This window comes from Macrobrachium nipponense, chromosome 18, assembly GCF_015104395.2.
Source record: "Macrobrachium nipponense isolate FS-2020 chromosome 18, ASM1510439v2, whole genome shotgun sequence".
Lineage (NCBI taxonomy): Eukaryota > Metazoa > Arthropoda > Malacostraca > Decapoda > Palaemonidae > Macrobrachium > Macrobrachium nipponense.
This window is the reverse complement of record NC_087211.1, coordinates 75,957,888-75,975,607: the sequence shown is the minus strand read 5'-3', so window position 1 is coordinate 75,975,607 and position 17,720 is coordinate 75,957,888. Positions and strand designations below refer to the sequence as shown.

Genomic DNA, 17,720 nt, shown 5'->3' with positions numbered 1-17,720 from the left:
TTCATACAATCAACTTACTTGTCAGATATATACATAGCTAAGACTCCGTCGTCCCCGACAGAAATTCAAATTTCGCGCCACTCGCTACAGGTAGGTCAGGTGATCTACCGGCCTGCCCTGGGCGGCAGGACTAGGAACCATTCCCGTTTTCTATCATATTTTTTCTGTCGCCGGTGGTATCAACATCGTTGCTGCCACCTCCTGACTGGAATTCGCTTTTCTAGACAATTGATCATCTTTTTGTGGACTTTTGGTGACGTACCTGGATCGTTGTTTTGGCATTCGCTACTGTGGACTGGATTTGGACTTGCTTTTGATTTTTCTTCAAGAATGTCTGATTCAAGTGGTTGTGTGAGAGTGTGTGTGAATGTAGGCTGCAAGGTGAGGATACCGAAGGCTTCGGTTGATCCTCACACTGTATGCCGCAAATGTAGAGGTTTTGACTGTTCTATTTCTAACACCTGTCATGAATGTGAGAGGTTGAATGTTGAGGAATGGAAGACTCTAACTTCTTACTTGAAGAAGTTAGAGAGGGATAGAGTCAGAAGGGCGGCATCTAAGGGTGCGGGTAGTACAAGGCCTATTGAGCCTTTTAATGATTCTAACTCTTCTCTTAACTATGCATTTGATTCTAATTCTGTATCAGGACCCTCACTGGCTTTACATTCAGATTCGGCCTCGGAAATTGCTCAACTGAAAGCTACTCTTCACAGGATGAAATCCAAAATGGCTGCCATGAAAGGTAAGGATTGTGAAAGTGACTATTTTAGTGAAGTGAGTGCCCCCAGTGTTGTGGAGGGGGGCGTCTGACCAGTCCTCTCTGCGACGCTCCCAGGCCTAGACCTCTTCCAAGCTCCCAAGCCCAGAGGAGAAGGAAAGTCGAAAGCCGTACGGAGGTTGTGGAGAATTCCCCCCGGTCAGGCGTCCCTTCAGCAGGCTCTGTAATTAGACAGACTGCTCAGGACCGCTATAGGAAAAGTGTCCTCAGAGAGTGCTTCTCTTCGTCCGCCTCTCCCTCTCCAACGAGGGTGGAAGGATTTCCTGGACCTTTTCCAGGCCCCTGAAAAGGCACTGGAAAGAACCTATGTTGGATTCAAGCCCCGAACGCTTTTCGGAAGAAGCGCCTCCCTCGATCAAGAAGGCTAAGAGGGTTTTGACGTCCCCTGGCTTGGACAAAACTCCTTCGAGGTCTCCCTCTCCCGTTCAAGAAGACGCCGGAGAAGCTTCCAAGAGGATCATTTTGGCTGTGCAAGAACAGTTATCCGCCTTGGTAGGAGTCCTTTCGAAGGATCCTCCTCGTAGAAAAGACGTGAGGCTTCCTGTCAAGAAGTCTCGTCTTCCTTCTCCCGCCAGGAGTGAGGCTCCTGTGGGACGTGAGGCGTTTGTGGAAGATCTCTTTCTGATAGAGACTCATTTGACGATTTTGAAGCGCCAGACAAGCGCGAGGCGCCAGTCAAGCGCGAGGTTTCCTCCAGACGAGAAGCGTCTTATAGGATTCAAGCGCCAGATAAGCGCGAAACACTTTACAGGCGCGAGGATGTAACCAGACGTGATACGTCTGCCAAGCCAGCAGCGTCAGCCGAGCGCGAGGATTCAGCCAGGCGCGAGGCACCAGACAAGCGTCATCCATACAAGGATATAGCACCAGAAAGGCGCGAGGCGCCAGCCAGGGCGCGAGGCGTCAGCCAGGCGCGAGATTTTAGAGAGGCGCGAGGCATCAGTCAGGCGCGAGGCGCCAGCCAGGCGCGAGGAGTCAGCCAGGCGCGAGGCGCCAGCCAAGCGCGAGGAGCTAACCAGGCGGCGAGACGTCTGATTTATTGCAGAGGCTCTGTACATGCTCTTAGCCCCTCTCCTATTAGGAGTTTGTCTCCCGCAGAGAGAGTTATTGGGCAGGAAGACCCAGAACGAGATTGATTTCTCCTTCTGATCCTATATTATTGGAAGAGGACTCAGAAGACGAGACTCATGGCAGAGAAGGGCTGTCTAACTATAAAGTTTTGACAGCTCTCCTTCTTCAGGAATACGGAGATGACCTTGATCCCTGCCGCTCCTCCTTCTCCTCGCTCACTTTGTTTTTTCATGCTCCAAGACACCGAAGTCATCGGCTTTTCTGAAGATGAGGCCGACGATTTCTATGAAGAGAGCTCTTCAGTCGCTGGATAGCTGGATGCTAACCAAAAAGGAGCTAGTCAGAACGGTGTTCTCATGCCTCCCGCTAGACTTACGGGCAAGAGAGGTATTTGGTACCAGACTGAGGAGAATATGGGGCTCACTCTCCAGCTTCGGCTGAAGCTGACTTTTCCAGTCTGGTAGACGCATCCAGGAGACATAGCCTTCATACGGCTAAAATAACTTGGGGTCTTTCGGAGTTGGATCATCTCCTCAAGGGACTTTTTCACATTTTGGAAGTCTTCAACTTCCTAGATTGGTCCCTTGGGGTGATGTCCAAGAAGGCCCATGCCTCGGAAGGACTCGATCCTGACGTACTCCATGCAATATTGTTCATGGCAATTGACGGAAGGCGGTACAGGACGGCTCAGGGGAAGTCTCTTCCTTATTTGGAGCCGGTCTCTTGAAGAAGAGATCTGTTTTTAGCGCTTTTTTGACAAAAGCAGTTTCTCATTCGCAAAGGGCAGCCTTGTTATTCGCTCCCAGGTCTGACTTTCTGTTCCCTTCGCAGTTGGTGAGGGACATTTCCCGTTCTCTGACGGAGAAAGCGACACAGGATCTTCTCATTCAATCGTCCAGGAAGAAGAGACCAGTGATGGTGGGAGACAAGAAAGGTGTTTCTACGCCTCTTCAGCCCTTTCGAGGAGGTCCTCCCTCTAGAGCTCCCGCTAAAAGGAAAGCGACTGAGAAGAGAGGTAGAGCTTCTTTCCGTCCCTTTAAAAGGGGAAAGTGAAGTGACGCTCCTCCAAACACCAGTAGGTGCCAGGCTCCGGGGATTTGCGGAAGCCTGGACTCTCATAGATACAGACGCTTGGTCAATGTCTGTTCTACAGAAAGGATACCTCATTCCTTTCCTGGACAATCCTCCCCTGACGTCAACTCCGCGGGAATTGTCCGCCAATTACAAGGACCCTGTGTTGAAAGATACTCTTCAACAAATGGTGGATCAAATGTGGGACAAGAGAGCAATAGAGCTAGTGCTGGATCAAAGCTCCCCAGGGTTTTACAATCGTCTTTTCTTGGTTGCGAAAGCCTCGGGGGGCTGGAGACCAGTTCTAGATGTCAGCGCTCTGAACAAGTTTGTTCAGAAACAGAAGTTCTCCATGGAGACTTCTGCATCAGTCCTTGCGGCTCTTCGCCAAGGGGATTGGATGGTGTCTCTGGATCTCCAGGATGCCTATTTTCACGTCCCGATTCATCCTTCGTCGAAGAAGTACCTCCGTTTCATGACGGGGGGAAGGATCTTCCAATTCAGAGCCTTGTGTTTCGGCCTTTCTACGGCTCCTCAGGTCTTCACGAGCCTTATGAAAAATGTGGCGAGATGGCTTCACCTGAAAGGAATCAGTTTATATCTCTGTACCTAGACGACTGGCTCATCAGAGCAAAGTCAGAGACAGTGTTTGGAGGACCTTGCTGTGACACTAAACCTGATAAAGACCTTAGGATTGCTCATGAACCTCGAGAAGTCCCAACTGATCCCCAGCCAGAACTTGGTCTATCTGGGGATTCGGATGGATTCTCGGGGTTTTCGAGTATTTCCTTCTCAAGAGAGACTAACGAGAGGCTTAGAGAAAGTCTCTCTCTTCTTAGGGAAGGAACGTACTTCGGCGAGGGAATGGTTGAGCCTATTAGGGACTCTTTCCTCGCTCGAACAGTTTCTTTCCTCTAGAAGACTTCATCTCCGTCCGCTTCAGTTCTTCCTCAAAAGATCGTGGAACATGAAGACAGGACTTCTCTCGGACAGTTTTCCCATTCCAGTTTGGATGAAGCGCCACTTAGAATGGTGGTTACTCCCACTGAAGGAAAACAAGGGTACTTCCCTAGAAACGCAGAACCCAAACCTTGTATTGTTTTCCGACGCGTCGGAAAAAGGTTGGGGAGCAACCTTGGGAAAGAGAGAGGTGTCAGGCACTTGGAATGCTCTTCAAGTGTCCTGGCACATAAACTGCAAAGAGCTGTTTGCCGTACACCTGGCCCTAAAGAGCTTCGAACCTTTAGTGAGGAACAAGATAGTCCAAGTGAATGCATACATTTGAAAGCAAGGAGGTACACACTCGTATGCCCTATACGAGCTCGCAAGAGACCTGCTGTTGTGGACATCTCAAAGGAACATCTCTCTTTTGACGAGGTTTGTTCAAGGAGTAAGGAACGTGAGAGCAGACAGGCTGAGCAGGAGGAACCAGGTCCTTCATACCGAATGGACCCTCCACTCAGAAGTTTGTCGGAATCTCTGGTCTCTTTGGGGGACTCCTCATGTCGACCTCTTTGCCACGTTCCTCTCAAAAAGACTGGAAATCTTTTGCTCAGTAGTAGAAGACCCCAGAGCTCTAACAGTAGACGCCTTCCTGCTAGATTGGTCTCATGTAGACGTTTACGCATTTCCCCCATTCAAGATTCTGGGGCAAGTGCTCAGGAAGTTTGTGACATCAAAGGGGACGAAAATGACCCTGATAGCCCCCTTTTGGCCAGCTCAAGAGTGGTTCACGGAGGTGCTGGAGTGGGTGGTAGACTTCCCCATGATCCCTCCCACAAAGGAAGGATCTTCTCAGACAACCACACTTCGAGAGGTTTCATTCAAAACCTCCCCGCTCTCGCTCTGACTGCCTTTCGACTCATCGAAAAGATCTTGTCAGAGCGAGAGGCTTTTCTCGCAAAGCAGCAAGCTCGATCGCTAGAGCCCGGAGAACTTCCACTACCCGAGTTTACCAATCGAAGTGGGAAGTTTTTAGAAGGTGGTGCAAGTCGAAGAAGTTGTCCTCCTCCAGTACCTCTGTAACAGAAATCGCTGATTTTCTGTTATTTTTGAGAGAGGAATCTCGTCTCTCCGAGCCACCACGATAAAGGGCTATAGGAGTATGCTTTCGGCCGTCTTAGGAATGAGGCCTAGATCTGGGAAATGATAGAGATCTACATGATCTGATTAGATCTTTTGAGACCAGGAAGTCTAAGATTACTTCTCCCCCTAACTGGAATCTCGACGTGGTACTGAAGTTCTTGTCCTCAGCGAGATTTGAACCTCTGCATTTGGCCTCGTTTCTTGACCTAACGAGAAAATGTTTGTTTCTTTTGTCACTGGCGACGGCTAAAAGAGTTAGTGAGCTGCACGCCCTTAGTGATAAAGTGGGTTTCAATCTAGATTCAGCCATCTGTTCATTCAAAGAATTATTCTTGGCGAAGAATGAAAATCCTTCGAATCCCTGGCCGAGAAACTTCGAAGTAAAAGGCTTATCGGGTGGGTCTCGTCGGCAGGGAATCGGAGAGGTCTCTTTGCCAGTTAAGGGCTTTAAAAGTTTACATGCAGAAAAAGAAACAGTTGGGAGGTTCTAGACAAGGTCTCTGGTGCTCGGTGAAGGATCCATCAAGACCTATGTCTAAGAATGCTTTAGCCTTTTTTGTCAGGAACGTCATTACGGACGCTCATAAGGCTTGCACGGATGATTCTTTCAAACTCCTGAGAGTAAGAGCTCATGAAGTGAGAGCAGTGGCTACGTCTCTCTCTTTTCAGAGAAATACGTCACTAAAGAATATCTTGGAAGCGACATATTGGAGATGTAATTCAGTGTTTGCTTCTCACTATTTGAAGGACGTTCGTGTGACCTACGAAAAATGTTTTTCTTTAGGTCCTTTCGTGTCTGCGGGCACAATCCTGGGTACAGGAGCTAACACCAATCCTTAAATAATACATAAGTCTAATAGATATGTTCTAGACTTTCTGCTGAACAGGTGCAGGTGCCGCACAGGCGGCCAGTCACTTTCGTTCAGTAAGGAACTCTTGTGATATCTTTTATTAGATGAGTATCATAAATATTTTTTTGAAAATTATTGTGTGCGTGTGCATTTTGGTTTGAGTTATGGTTGTTTTGAAGAGTTTGGGGATAACTCGGAGCAATTTTTTAATACTAACATGGTGGTTAGGATCAGGTGGTCGGGATTGGTTGTGTGCTCCTTAATAAGGTGTGTTGTCATATAAGTGGATCAGCACCCATTGACAAAGTCCTTTCAGGCTCTGCCAAGTAAGTGGATAAGACCCCTTCGGCAGACCCACAAGAATTCTTGGCCATAGATCACATATCTCGCTAAAGTTTCTTGAGGTGATGCAGACTACGGGGCAAACACCCACGAAGTCTACCACCTATCAGGTAGGAACCAAGGTTTTATTTATACCTACAACATATGTTGTTTACCTGTCTATTCCAGAAGTAGCTGTCTCTTACCCTCCACCGAAGGGTGCCAATCAGCTATGTATATATCTGACAGGTAAGTTGATTGTATGAAAATGATATTGTTATGATACAATAAAGTTTCATACATACTTACCTGGCAGATATATACGATTAGGGCCCACCCAGCCTCCCCGTAAGGAGATAGGTGGAAGAGAAAAAATATGATAGAAAACGGGAATGGTTCCTAGTCCTGCCGCCCAGGGCAGGCCGGTAGATCACCTGACCTACCTGTAGCGAGTGGCGCGAAATTTGAATTTCTGTCGGGGACGACGGAGTCTTAGCTATGTATATATCTGCCAGGTAAGTACCTATGTATGAAACTTTATTGTATCATAACAATATCATTTTTTTTTCGTTAACAGATTACGTTGGTGGCATGTTTTGAGTACAAAAATTACGTGATTCCGTTTGCAATTTTCCTTTATATCATTGTAATACAAACTTTATGTTATTTATCTTATATCAGCGTGAAACCAACAGTAAAATGTGCTCTTTCAAGCACAGTAGTTTTGATTAAAATTATTTTATCTCAATTTTATCTACGGTTGTGTTTGATGGCATACCTTTACTGGAGTTTTATCCTTGTTGCCAATCCATGATAATGGTTATTAACAGCAGCTTGAACAGTTTTCTCAGCTTCAGCTATAACTAGGTTTAAATTTAACATTATATTTCCCGATTGATCTTTGATCTATAGCGAATAAAGTTATTACATTAAGATATCTCAGTCCTATTCTACATAACGTCATTTATAACAATTACGGCAATAGTGAAATATAGTACGATGATTGCAATACAAGCCAAACGGAGGTTGTTATCCAATTCGGTTGTACTTAGAAGAAAAAAAAGTTGTTTCTTGTTCGGTTGTTCATGGCTTTACACGTTTACGCAATGAGTATAAGTTCAAACCATACTTTCATCATTCTCTTTTGCTGTTTTTGAACTTATTTAACTAGAAGATGGGATAAAGTTAGGCTATTGTAATTTGATCTCATAAAATCGGATTATCGTAATTTGAACACTACAGCCACCTACCTGTACACTGTATAAAACTTATTATATCTCCACATACTCTTAGACGCCCAAAGGATTAAAGCTAGGCTTTTTTTCACTTTACAGTATTTATAATACTAAATTATAATGTACCGTACAGTTCTAGTGTACAGTAAATTCTATAGTACTATACTACATAAATATAATTTTACTAATTGCGCCATTGCAGGATTACGGCGCCGTTTGACTGGTCTAGGATGCTGTTAACTGGTCTAGTATTCCGAAAGAAGGTTGCGGCAGCCGTAGGCTTTACGGTGCAGCTAACCGAGGGCTGCCTGTACTTGGTAGGCATATATAAAACCTATTATAATAATAATGACATTTTTATATAAGTAATTTACCAAGTATAATTACATAGCTGAATCCAACATTGACAGGAGTTGGGATACATGGACATAGTTTACTCCAAAACATTAACACATGTAATGAATTAGAAATACTATAGAAAATTAGCTAGCACTGAATACAATGCTTGTTGTTCCTTGTTAGTTAAGAGATTCCATTTACTATACTGTGCTTAGACTTGATGTAAAAACCAGTTTCTCTCTCTCTCTTATATTTTAATGAAAAAATTCAGTAATTAGTGAATACACAGTGTTGCTCTACGAATAAAAGTGAATTAGTGATAATTTTAGAGATACTGCCAGAAGAAAAATCCACAAATTAGTGAAAGTTCCCCGTGGAAAAGTGAATAATGTGTTCCACAAAAATCTGCGACAAAGCGGGCCCCGGAAATGTGAAACATGTAAAACCGCGGGGCCACTGTAATCTACAAAGATGTTAGCAAATACAATGTCTATGTTTTATTAACCTATTCAGTAAAGGTGGTAGCGAATGCAGTTATTAAGGCAGTCCCCAGTTATCGGTGGCCTCAGTTATCAGTGATCCGGTTTTATGGGGCTTGTCTAGCGATGACGATTACTGAATTTTCGGCGTTGGTACCCAGTGACAAACCTCTGTTATCGGCACCAATAGGTGGGGATCGGCACTATTATTGCCGATTTTCAGTTATCATCACACTGTTGGGAATGGGAAACCCCCCCCCTCCCCCCCCCCCCCCCCACCCAAAACCAGGGACTGCCGGTATTATTACACTACTCAGCAAAGATGATACGTAGTATGCTACTTAGTAAAGGTGGATGCAATGTTTGCATATCTTATTACATAGCTACTCATTGAAAAAACAACTTTTCTTTAGCCAGTATTTGATTAACTTTTGCTGAAAAAACAACCTTTCTTTAGCCAGTCTTTGATTAACTTTTATTCTTCACATTAATCTGTCTAAGTTATTGCTACTCAGGTAAACAGTCTATAGCCCAGCTATGCTAGGCTAAGTGGACAACAACTGCTTCTATATCACTAGTAGCAGATTTCCTACTTACTAAGTGGAAATCAAGGAAGTAGTTAATCAATTGCAAAAAGATTAACTAAATAACAAAACACTGATTCTGAAATCTATAGGATTGAAGGTTACTCAAAATCAGAGATGATACATCACCAAAATCCGGTCAAATAACCAGGAAAAGATAAAAAAAGCTGCTGCAAACATCCGATGTTTACATCGAGGACAAAAGAAACAAAATTAAATGATCTGCTAAGTAGTTTTTGGTGCTGTCGGTAGTGGGCGTTGCTGTCACCTGCATTAAACGATAGAGGCGTTGCCACGAATTTTGTATTTAAACTGTTGTACTAGTCAGAAACTAGAGCTATTTAATTAATTGGTAAGTTACTTATATAAAAGTAATAATTCTTATATTTATAAATGAAGGAGAAATTAATTCATAACACATTTTGTTTCAAGAATATGCTATAAGAACACCTCCTTTACTCCAAAATAGCAAAAAATAAAACAATACCTCAGTAAGACGAATTAAAGATTCTAACTGTCTAGTAGTAATTGGAGTAGAGTTTGTATTTTGATGCTTTTGACGAAGATCAAGATAAAACTGTTGAATGACTTTTGCAGCTTCTTTGGTAAGTCGTGGCTGGACATATTTTCTGGCATAGCAAATGTACTTACGAAGAAGCTGATGAGGGATAGGATCTAGTGGTTCTTCACTTTGGTACTTGAGCCTTTCACTGTAAATAAGGAGTCAGTTAAGGTTCAGAGCAATTAGTTTAAAAACTTAGTCTTCCCCATAAACTGAGCTTCATTTTTCAACATAATCTAGTCGTAAGCACTTTCAGTTTCTTTAAAAAAGGCATGCATTTAAATTTAAATTGTTGATTGACTGCATAGTTCCAGCTAAGTATATTACACAAGCCTCTCTCCTTATATAAGGACCAATAAAATTAAACATGATAAAACCTGAGGCACTATACAATTATACAATTATATTCTCACAAACAAAAAGGCATCAGCATATAGGCAACAAAAATTTCTTACTAACTTATGAAAGTACATACAGTGGACCCCCCTTTTTTGCGGGGGATGCATAACCAGAGCACCCGTGAATAGTTAAAACCTGCTAATACCTAGAACCTTCTCTAAAAACGCTTATAACTGGCTATCTTGAAAGTTCAAATACCAAATGTATACCTTAAATAACATCCTACTTCAAATATACCTTAAATTACTATCCTATAACTGTATCAACCTTTGAAATGATATTATTAGTATAATTTCAAATCTTAAACATTTTACCATTAAAAATATATATGTAAAGCCAATACCAAAGAGAGAGAGAGAGAGAGAGAGAGAGAGAGAGAGAGAGAGAGAGAGAGAGAGAGAGAGAGAGAGAGAGAGAGAGAAATACATATATCAAACTGTCATTTACTCCCCTGCCCTCCTTACTCAAAGTGGATAAAAAGACTGGGAATCACTATTTCTTCAATTAATATTTGAAATTTAGTTTTTAGGTACATCATTTATTTATTATATTACAAAACAAATAAACATACATAAGAAGAGAGACATATTTTATTGTTATTGTTTAATCTCATTAAACTTAATATTATTTAAAAATAGTACTGTAAATTATTATTTTACAAAATGTAGTAATACCCTTAAAGATATACATACACTTCTAACACTTTCAGGCAAAACAGAGGGGGAGAGTTACCACTATGACATACGTACGTATCTTGTGGGGGGCAAGATAGAGAGAGAGAGAGAGAGAGAGAGAGAGAGAGAGAGAGAGAGAGAGAGAGACGAGAGAGAGAGAAGGAGAGAAGCGAGGAGAGAGAGAGAGAAGAGAGAGAGAGAGAGAGAGAGAGAAATTACATGATTACATAAACTAGAATCTTACTAATTTACTAAAGCGTTTTCTTTAATGAATTGATATTATTGCTGTTTACATAAATATATACAGTCCAGTCCCGAATTATGCGATTCCCCTTTTATGTGGTCACTAGTTCTCAAAAATTGATTTTCTGTATCTGCAAAGCCGCTCAAAGTTTGCAAGTCATGCGCCACAAAACGTACCAATCTATTGTCTTTTCAAGTACATATTTTAGGTGGGGGAGGGGGGGGAGGATTTGCTGGTATCTGAGAGAAGGGGTGGGGGGAATGCTTAGCTATGACGGAACGCTCTGCCTCACGCATTTGTGACGTCATAGCGCAGTGTGTATGAATGATCAGTATCATCACCATTGTTATACGCATTATTCAAATCTGCGAAGTGTATTCTGAATGATTGGTATCATCATCATCATTGCCATAGGTATTATTCAGATCTGCAAAGTGTATTCTGAAGGCTTCTGCTCAGCCATTAGCTAAGATGGAAGGCTCCACCTCACGCATTTGTGACGTCTTAGAGCAGTGTGTATGAATGATCGGTATCATCATCATCACCATCATACATATTACTATTCAGATCTGCGAAGTGTATTCTGATCATCTGCATCATGTATGCATCTGCCTAGAAGTCAAAGAGGAAGACATATTTTCTCGAAACTAAAATGCTTGCCCTAAGTTAAAGCCGAAGGAAGGAGCAACTTCCATTTTGGCAGCAGTCAACAACTTGAAATCTGTCATTGCTGAACATGAAGTAAGAATTTTTTTTCTAGGTTAACTTGTTTTGACTAACTTTTGGCATCTGATCATTTATTTTTTTCTATTGTTGAAATAGGTTTTGATGAAAATGACTAGTAAAAGTGATTAACAGATGTGTTAGAAAGAGAGAGAGAGAGAGAGAGAGAGAGAGAGAGAGAGAGAGAGAGAGAGAGAGAGAGAGAGAGAGAGAGAGAGAGAGAGAGAGAGAGAGAGAGTGTCGTTCGATCAAAACTTTTCAAGAAACTGTCATTTCATGTTGAATTTTGAATTTTCATCAGTTTTTTTTATCGTAGAATAAATTTATATGAAAACAATTACATGGTGAACATGCTGGACAAAGAAACTGAGACAGGCACTCGTAACCAAGTTTGTTAGGCCTAACAGGAGTGAAGACATGCATGATCCGCCAGCCCCCAAAACCTCGAATGGTTCACAAAGCCTTCCTTCAGCTGAAGAACTCTTCACGGAGGATGAGATAGAGGAGTTTGAAGGTTTTTTGCAGAGGATAGGCAGAGGAAATTCCATTCAAAATGTTTTTTAAAGGAAATGACTGTATCGTACAGAACACTTGCACCCAATGGTGGCATTGTTTACGTGTGGGAGTTTTCACCATCCTGTGTGTAATTTTAAACTTTTTCAAGTTATTAAAACCTTTTTAATGTTTTATTTATCCATAAGAACAATTTCATATTAGAAAAAATTACAGTATAGTACATAGAAAGTATTGAAAATGGGTAGTATAAAAAAGTTTGACTGGGTAAGTTGCTGTTTGCCCTAATGGAATTATTTCCATAAGGTATGTGAAATCTGCAAATTTCCAATTCTGCGAGGCCATGGATCGACCAAATTCTCACATAATTGGGGACCATACAGTATTAATATTTGAAAAATAGTAAAACATTTTTTTATCATACAAAAAACATACATCTCTGAGAGAGAGAGAGAGAGAGAGAGAGAGAGAGAGAGAGAGAGAGAGAGAGAGAGAGAGAGAGAGAGAGAGAGAGAGAGAGAGAGAGAGAGATTATTTTTATTGTATATCATTTAAACTTATTAAACTTTTATTAAACTTACGTATACAGTATTAATCAATACTACGTATTAATATTGGGAAATCAGTAAAGCACTTTTGTATTGTAAAAATGTATTTTTTCATGAAAATAACATCAAAATACACTATAATTAATGAATATTTATTGTAGGAAAAACCCACGAATAGGTGAAGTTCCCGTGAATAATGGTTAGATATGGTCCAAAGAAAAAGCTGTCAATAGATGTCCGCGGATCTCGAGAATGCGAATATGGGGGGTTGACTGTACAGGAAAAGTGTTGATTAATACTAAAAGCACTAGCATCATGGTATCACTGTCTCTGGGAGGAACACTTTTGTACAACAAAGAAAATGAAGGGCAGCACTTACCTTAAAGGCGTATCTCTATCAATGACAGTCGAAGCATTTAACAAATCTTCGCGGCGTACTCTTACGCCACTTAGTGGTTTTGGTATCTTTTCTCCAGTACTACTATGGAGTGCCATTACATGCTCTGACAACAGACAATCTAACTCCTGAAATGAAATATTCACAATAAACCTTCAAATTTCAATATGCAAGAAAAATCAATTATACCTAACAATTTCATATGATCTTTGGAGTCTCTTCTACCATGTATACTTTTATGTACATACTGTTTGAAATTTAAAGCATCTCTTTCCCACACCACTAATCTAAACAGTTGCTTACCTCATTTGGTTTATCTAACAGAATAAAAACCAAGTCAAATCTTGATAGAAGTGCGCTATTCATTTTGAGGTTCTCAGAAACAGTCTTGGCTTTGTTGTAGTGACCACCAACAGGGTTTGCTGCTGCTAAAATAGATGTCCGAGCAGGAAGAGAACACACAATACCAGCTTTTGCAATACTGATACTCTGCTGCTCCATAGCTTCAAGAAGTGCCTGCCAAGATAAAACTTGTAAGTTCAAAATAAAACCACAATTAACAAGACAATGTTATATACTAAAAGGCTTTCTGCAGCCACAAATTATGAGGGAAATAATTTTCACACTAGATTCCATACTCCAGTGTCTTACCCTTTTGACATTCCTCTAAGGAATCTGATAAATGTAAAATCAGCACGAGGTAATAATCTAGGACAGATCATGAAATATCACAATTTTTTTTAAGTAAAACTGTCTTTTTCCTAACTATACAAACCTATGGTCCTTTACATTAGGAATTACTTTCCGAGAAAGCTGGAAATTGGACATTGAACTTTCAAACAAGATAGCTACTGTCCAGTAGTTGAAAGTCCCGTCCCGACTGGACGTAAACATTCCAATTTGCTTACTTGACGTAAACATTCCAATTTGCTTTAAGTCCAGGAAACAGATTGAGGGATGGCATGAGGTGGGCTTTAATGTAAAGGACCTAAGGTTTGTATACATAATTAGAAAAAATACAATTTTCTTTAAAAAATTGTGATTTGTTCCTACACATTATACAAACCCTCAGACCTGTACATTAGGAAGACACTGATTGGAGGGAGGAATCTGAGTGAACTTCTATGAACAGACTGGTGTTCTTGCTACCTTATGTTCCTTTCCTGGTCATAAGAGCGAGGAAGAGAACTAAGCCTCTGAACGATTGATAATGAGTATGTGAATTGCATGATCAATGGTCAGACTTCTGGACCATTTCATATGAGGGAGGTATATATGCAGCCTCAAATGAAAAAGCAATCAAGAACCCTTGATGTCGGAGACAATAAGGCAAATATAAAGGGTTTGTCTAATGTCAAGGCCCCCTCTCCCCCCTCACTATAAACTAGTCAACTAATATAGAAAGGTTACTCTGCATATAGTTTTACCTACATCGGCTGCCAGTTCCAGCATGTGATGGATGCAACTCTCTGCCCGAAGGATGAGAGTAGAGTGAAGGGAGGAGAAGGAGAGCCAGTCACTCTCGCATTCACACCCACATTCGTAACAAAGACAAAAGGTGAGATGCAACCTTGTCCTGTTAAAGGAGCTGGGTAAGCTACACAACTTGATGAGCAGCCACCACAGGTCCCAAGGAAAATGTCGGGCTATATCCTGAAGGTAGAAAGAGAAGAATGTGGTCTAATTCAACCATAATCCAGCTTTCAGCACATGAGGAACCAACAGGTTCTTGCAGAATGTGAGGGAAGGACCAATACCTCTGACTTCGTGAGCACTCAGACGAAAGGTACCGGTGTCGTACCTGCCTTTAGCGGAGTACGCTTTCCTGATTACTTCATGAAGCCAGAAAGAAATAGTGTTCTTGAACACTTTTTTCTTGGTCACCCCGGTGCTAACGAAGAGTCGTCAACACTCGGGCCAGAGATGATGAGTCCTCTTCAGAAGCACCATAGCACTCTAACTGGACAAAGCAGCATCTCATCTGGGTCATTACCACAAAAGTCCTCTAAGGAGGGGATCGTAAAGGACGCAAATCCAGCATCAGGGACCCAAGGGTTCTGAGTCTTCACTATGAAATCCGGGACGAAATAGAGTACTATAACCAATTTCCATCCTCTCGAGTGTTTCACACTGAAGGAAAGACTGTGAATTTCTCAAACTCTCTTTGCCGATGCCAGGACATGCAGAAGGAGTCTTGAGTGTCAGATCCCCGTCTGATGACTCTTGTAAAGGCTCGTAAGGTGGATAAGCCAAACTCCTTAGTACGAGAGTCACATCCCACTCAGGAGGTCTGAGTTCCTTGGGTGGGCAAGGCCTCTTGAAGCTCCTAATCAGCAGAGATATTTCTTGAGAGGAAGAAATATCTATTGACTCTCAGTTTTAAGACTAGGCCCAAGGTAGACCTGTATCCTTTAATTGCAGAGACAGAGAGGAGCTTCTCTTGGCAAAGAGAGACTAGGAAGTTCATGCCCTGCTGAAGAGTAGCTCTGACAGGAGAGAAACCCAGTTTATGACACCAGCCACAGAAGACAGCCCACTTTCCTTGGTAGTATACTGCTGCAGATGACTGTCTGAGGTATCCTGCTATCTCTGTTGCTGCTTGACGAGAAAAGCCTCTCGCTCACAAGAGATGGTGGATAACCGCCAGCTGTGAAGACACAGGGACTGCACTGCCAAGTGGTACTGCTCTATGAGCAGTTGACATAGAAGGTTGTGCCAGGGAGGAATTTCCCTCAGTGCCTATGAGAAAAGAGCTAGCAGGTTGGGGTACCAAATGGCCAGGAGCCACCAGAATCATCCAAAGATTCGAAGTGACCAGCGCCCTGCTGATCACCTTGCGAATCAGACAGAATGGAGGAAAGGCGTACATATCGAGGTTGTCCCAGGGGAGTTGGAACACACCCTCTGCAGCTTTCCATGGGTCCGGCACAATGGAACAGAAAACCTGTAGCTTCCTGTTCTGCTGGGTGGCGAACAAGTCCACAACTGGACGCCCTCATAGGTTCAACAACTTTTCCGCCCCATCTGTATGAAGAGACTACTCTGTCCCTATCACCTGATTCTGGCGGCTGAGCTTGTCTACCACTACATTCCTCTTGCCTGGAATGTACCTGGCTAACAGCTCTACCAATGATCTACTGCCCCACTTGTGTACCTGCACTGCCAACTGGTGAAGCAGGAAACACATGAGACCCCCCTGCTTGTTGACATATGCCACTACCATGGTGTTATCACTCATCAACACCACAGTGTCCCATCACTCGATCCTGGAATTCCTGGAGGGCTAGGAAGGCCGCCTTGAGTTCCAGGATGTTGATGTGAAGGTGCTTGTGAAGGCTCCACACTCCAGTAGTCAGCAACTCCTCCAGGTGTGTGTGCCCCACCCTTCGGTTGATGCTTGAGAACAGAAGCATGCTCAGAAGGGGAGTGTGCAACTCCACACCTATTAAGAGGTTCCTATCGTCGAGCCACCGGGCTAAATCCTCTCTCACTTCCTCCGAGAGGGATGAAAAAAGGATTAAGGGTCTCAACCTGTGACCAAAACTCCTTCAGCCTTCACTGAAGAGACCGAAGGTGAAGCTGCCCATGAGGGGCCAGCTTCTCCAAGGACCATAGGTGCTGAGCTGGCTGCTCCTGATGAGATAGGAACAGCTGTGCTGTCTTCTTGAACCTGCTGATATGCGAGTCCGCGGGGAAGACTCATGCCGCTACTGTATTGATCAGCAGGCCCAGCTTTATCCTCTGCCTGGGAATGAGATCTGACTTCTCGAAATTTATCATGAACCCAAGATAGCAACAAAATCTGAGGAGATGATCCCTGTCCTGTAGCAACTGTGAGCAGGAGCTCCCATGACTAACCAATCTTCGAGATAACTCAAGAGACGTATCCTGCCAAATGGGCCCAAGCTGAAACGAGAGTGTACACTCACGTGAACACCTGGGGAGCAGTCAAGAGGCCGGAACAAAGTGCCCTGAATTGGAACACCGTCCCCTTGAGGATAAAGCAAAGGTACTTTCGGAAAGACTGATGAATGGGTATTTGGAAATATGCATCCTTCAGATCTATCAAAAGCATGAAGTCATTCTCCCTGATTGAAGCTAGCACACAGCGTGCCATTTCCATCGTGAAGCGAGTCTGGTGAACGAATTGGTTCAAAGTAGAGATCTATCACCAGTCTCCAGTCCCCCATGGCCTTCTCTACAAGGAAGACTCAACTGTAGAACCCTGGGGATTGATCTCGTACGACTTCCATAGCCCCTTTGCTCAGCATTCTTGCACTTTTTGTTTCAGTGCCAGATCCTTGGTCAAACCAGGGATGCAAGTTTGGTGATGGATCGGAAAGTTGGTGAGGGGTGGCCTCAACTCAAAGGGGAGTAGATATCCCTCCCAGGGAATGTCTACTACCCAGGTCTCAGCTCCGTATAGCTGCCATGTTGCTTGATGGCTCGATAGGCAACCCCCCCACCAGTGGCAGCAGCTGGGGTGGAACTCCACCCCTATTATTTCCCCTTCTTCTTTCCTTACCTCCCTTCCCTGAAGGGAAGGAGGGCTGAAAGGGTGCGACTGCACTCCTTTTGAAGCAAAAAAAGGCTGCGTACTTCCTCTCACTCCCTTCGAAGACTGAGGCTTCTTAGGGGCGGAGGAAGAACTAGCTTGACTCTGGGGTCTAGTCGCAGTAGAACGCGAGGACCCTGAGGTCTTCGCTACTGCCTGGTGGACAAGGTGGTCATTGTCTTCAGCTCAATGCTTCTCCACCACAGCATCTACCATCTCTCTAGGACAGAGAGAGGTAGAAGCCAGCAACAGTCCATTCCTAAGGACCAAAGCCAACTCAGAACTTGATTC

The 17,720-nt window shown here is 43.1% G+C and overlaps 1 protein-coding gene across 1 annotated transcript in view; it reads right to left on the bottom strand.

The window, feature by feature from the left end:
- The window catches only part of LOC135196654 (DNA helicase MCM8-like), a 43,323-nt gene that overhangs the window by 12,267 nt on the left and 13,336 nt on the right, over nt 1-17,720 (bottom strand). Inside the window, exons 5-7 of the mRNA XM_064223490.1 lie at nt 13,178-13,390; nt 12,857-13,002; nt 9,302-9,524 (exon numbers count right to left, since the gene is read on the bottom strand). Coding sequence (XP_064079560.1) covers nt 9,302-9,524; nt 12,857-13,002; nt 13,178-13,390 — 582 coding nt within the window. The remainder of the gene's footprint in view (nt 1-9,301; nt 9,525-12,856; nt 13,003-13,177; nt 13,391-17,720) is intronic.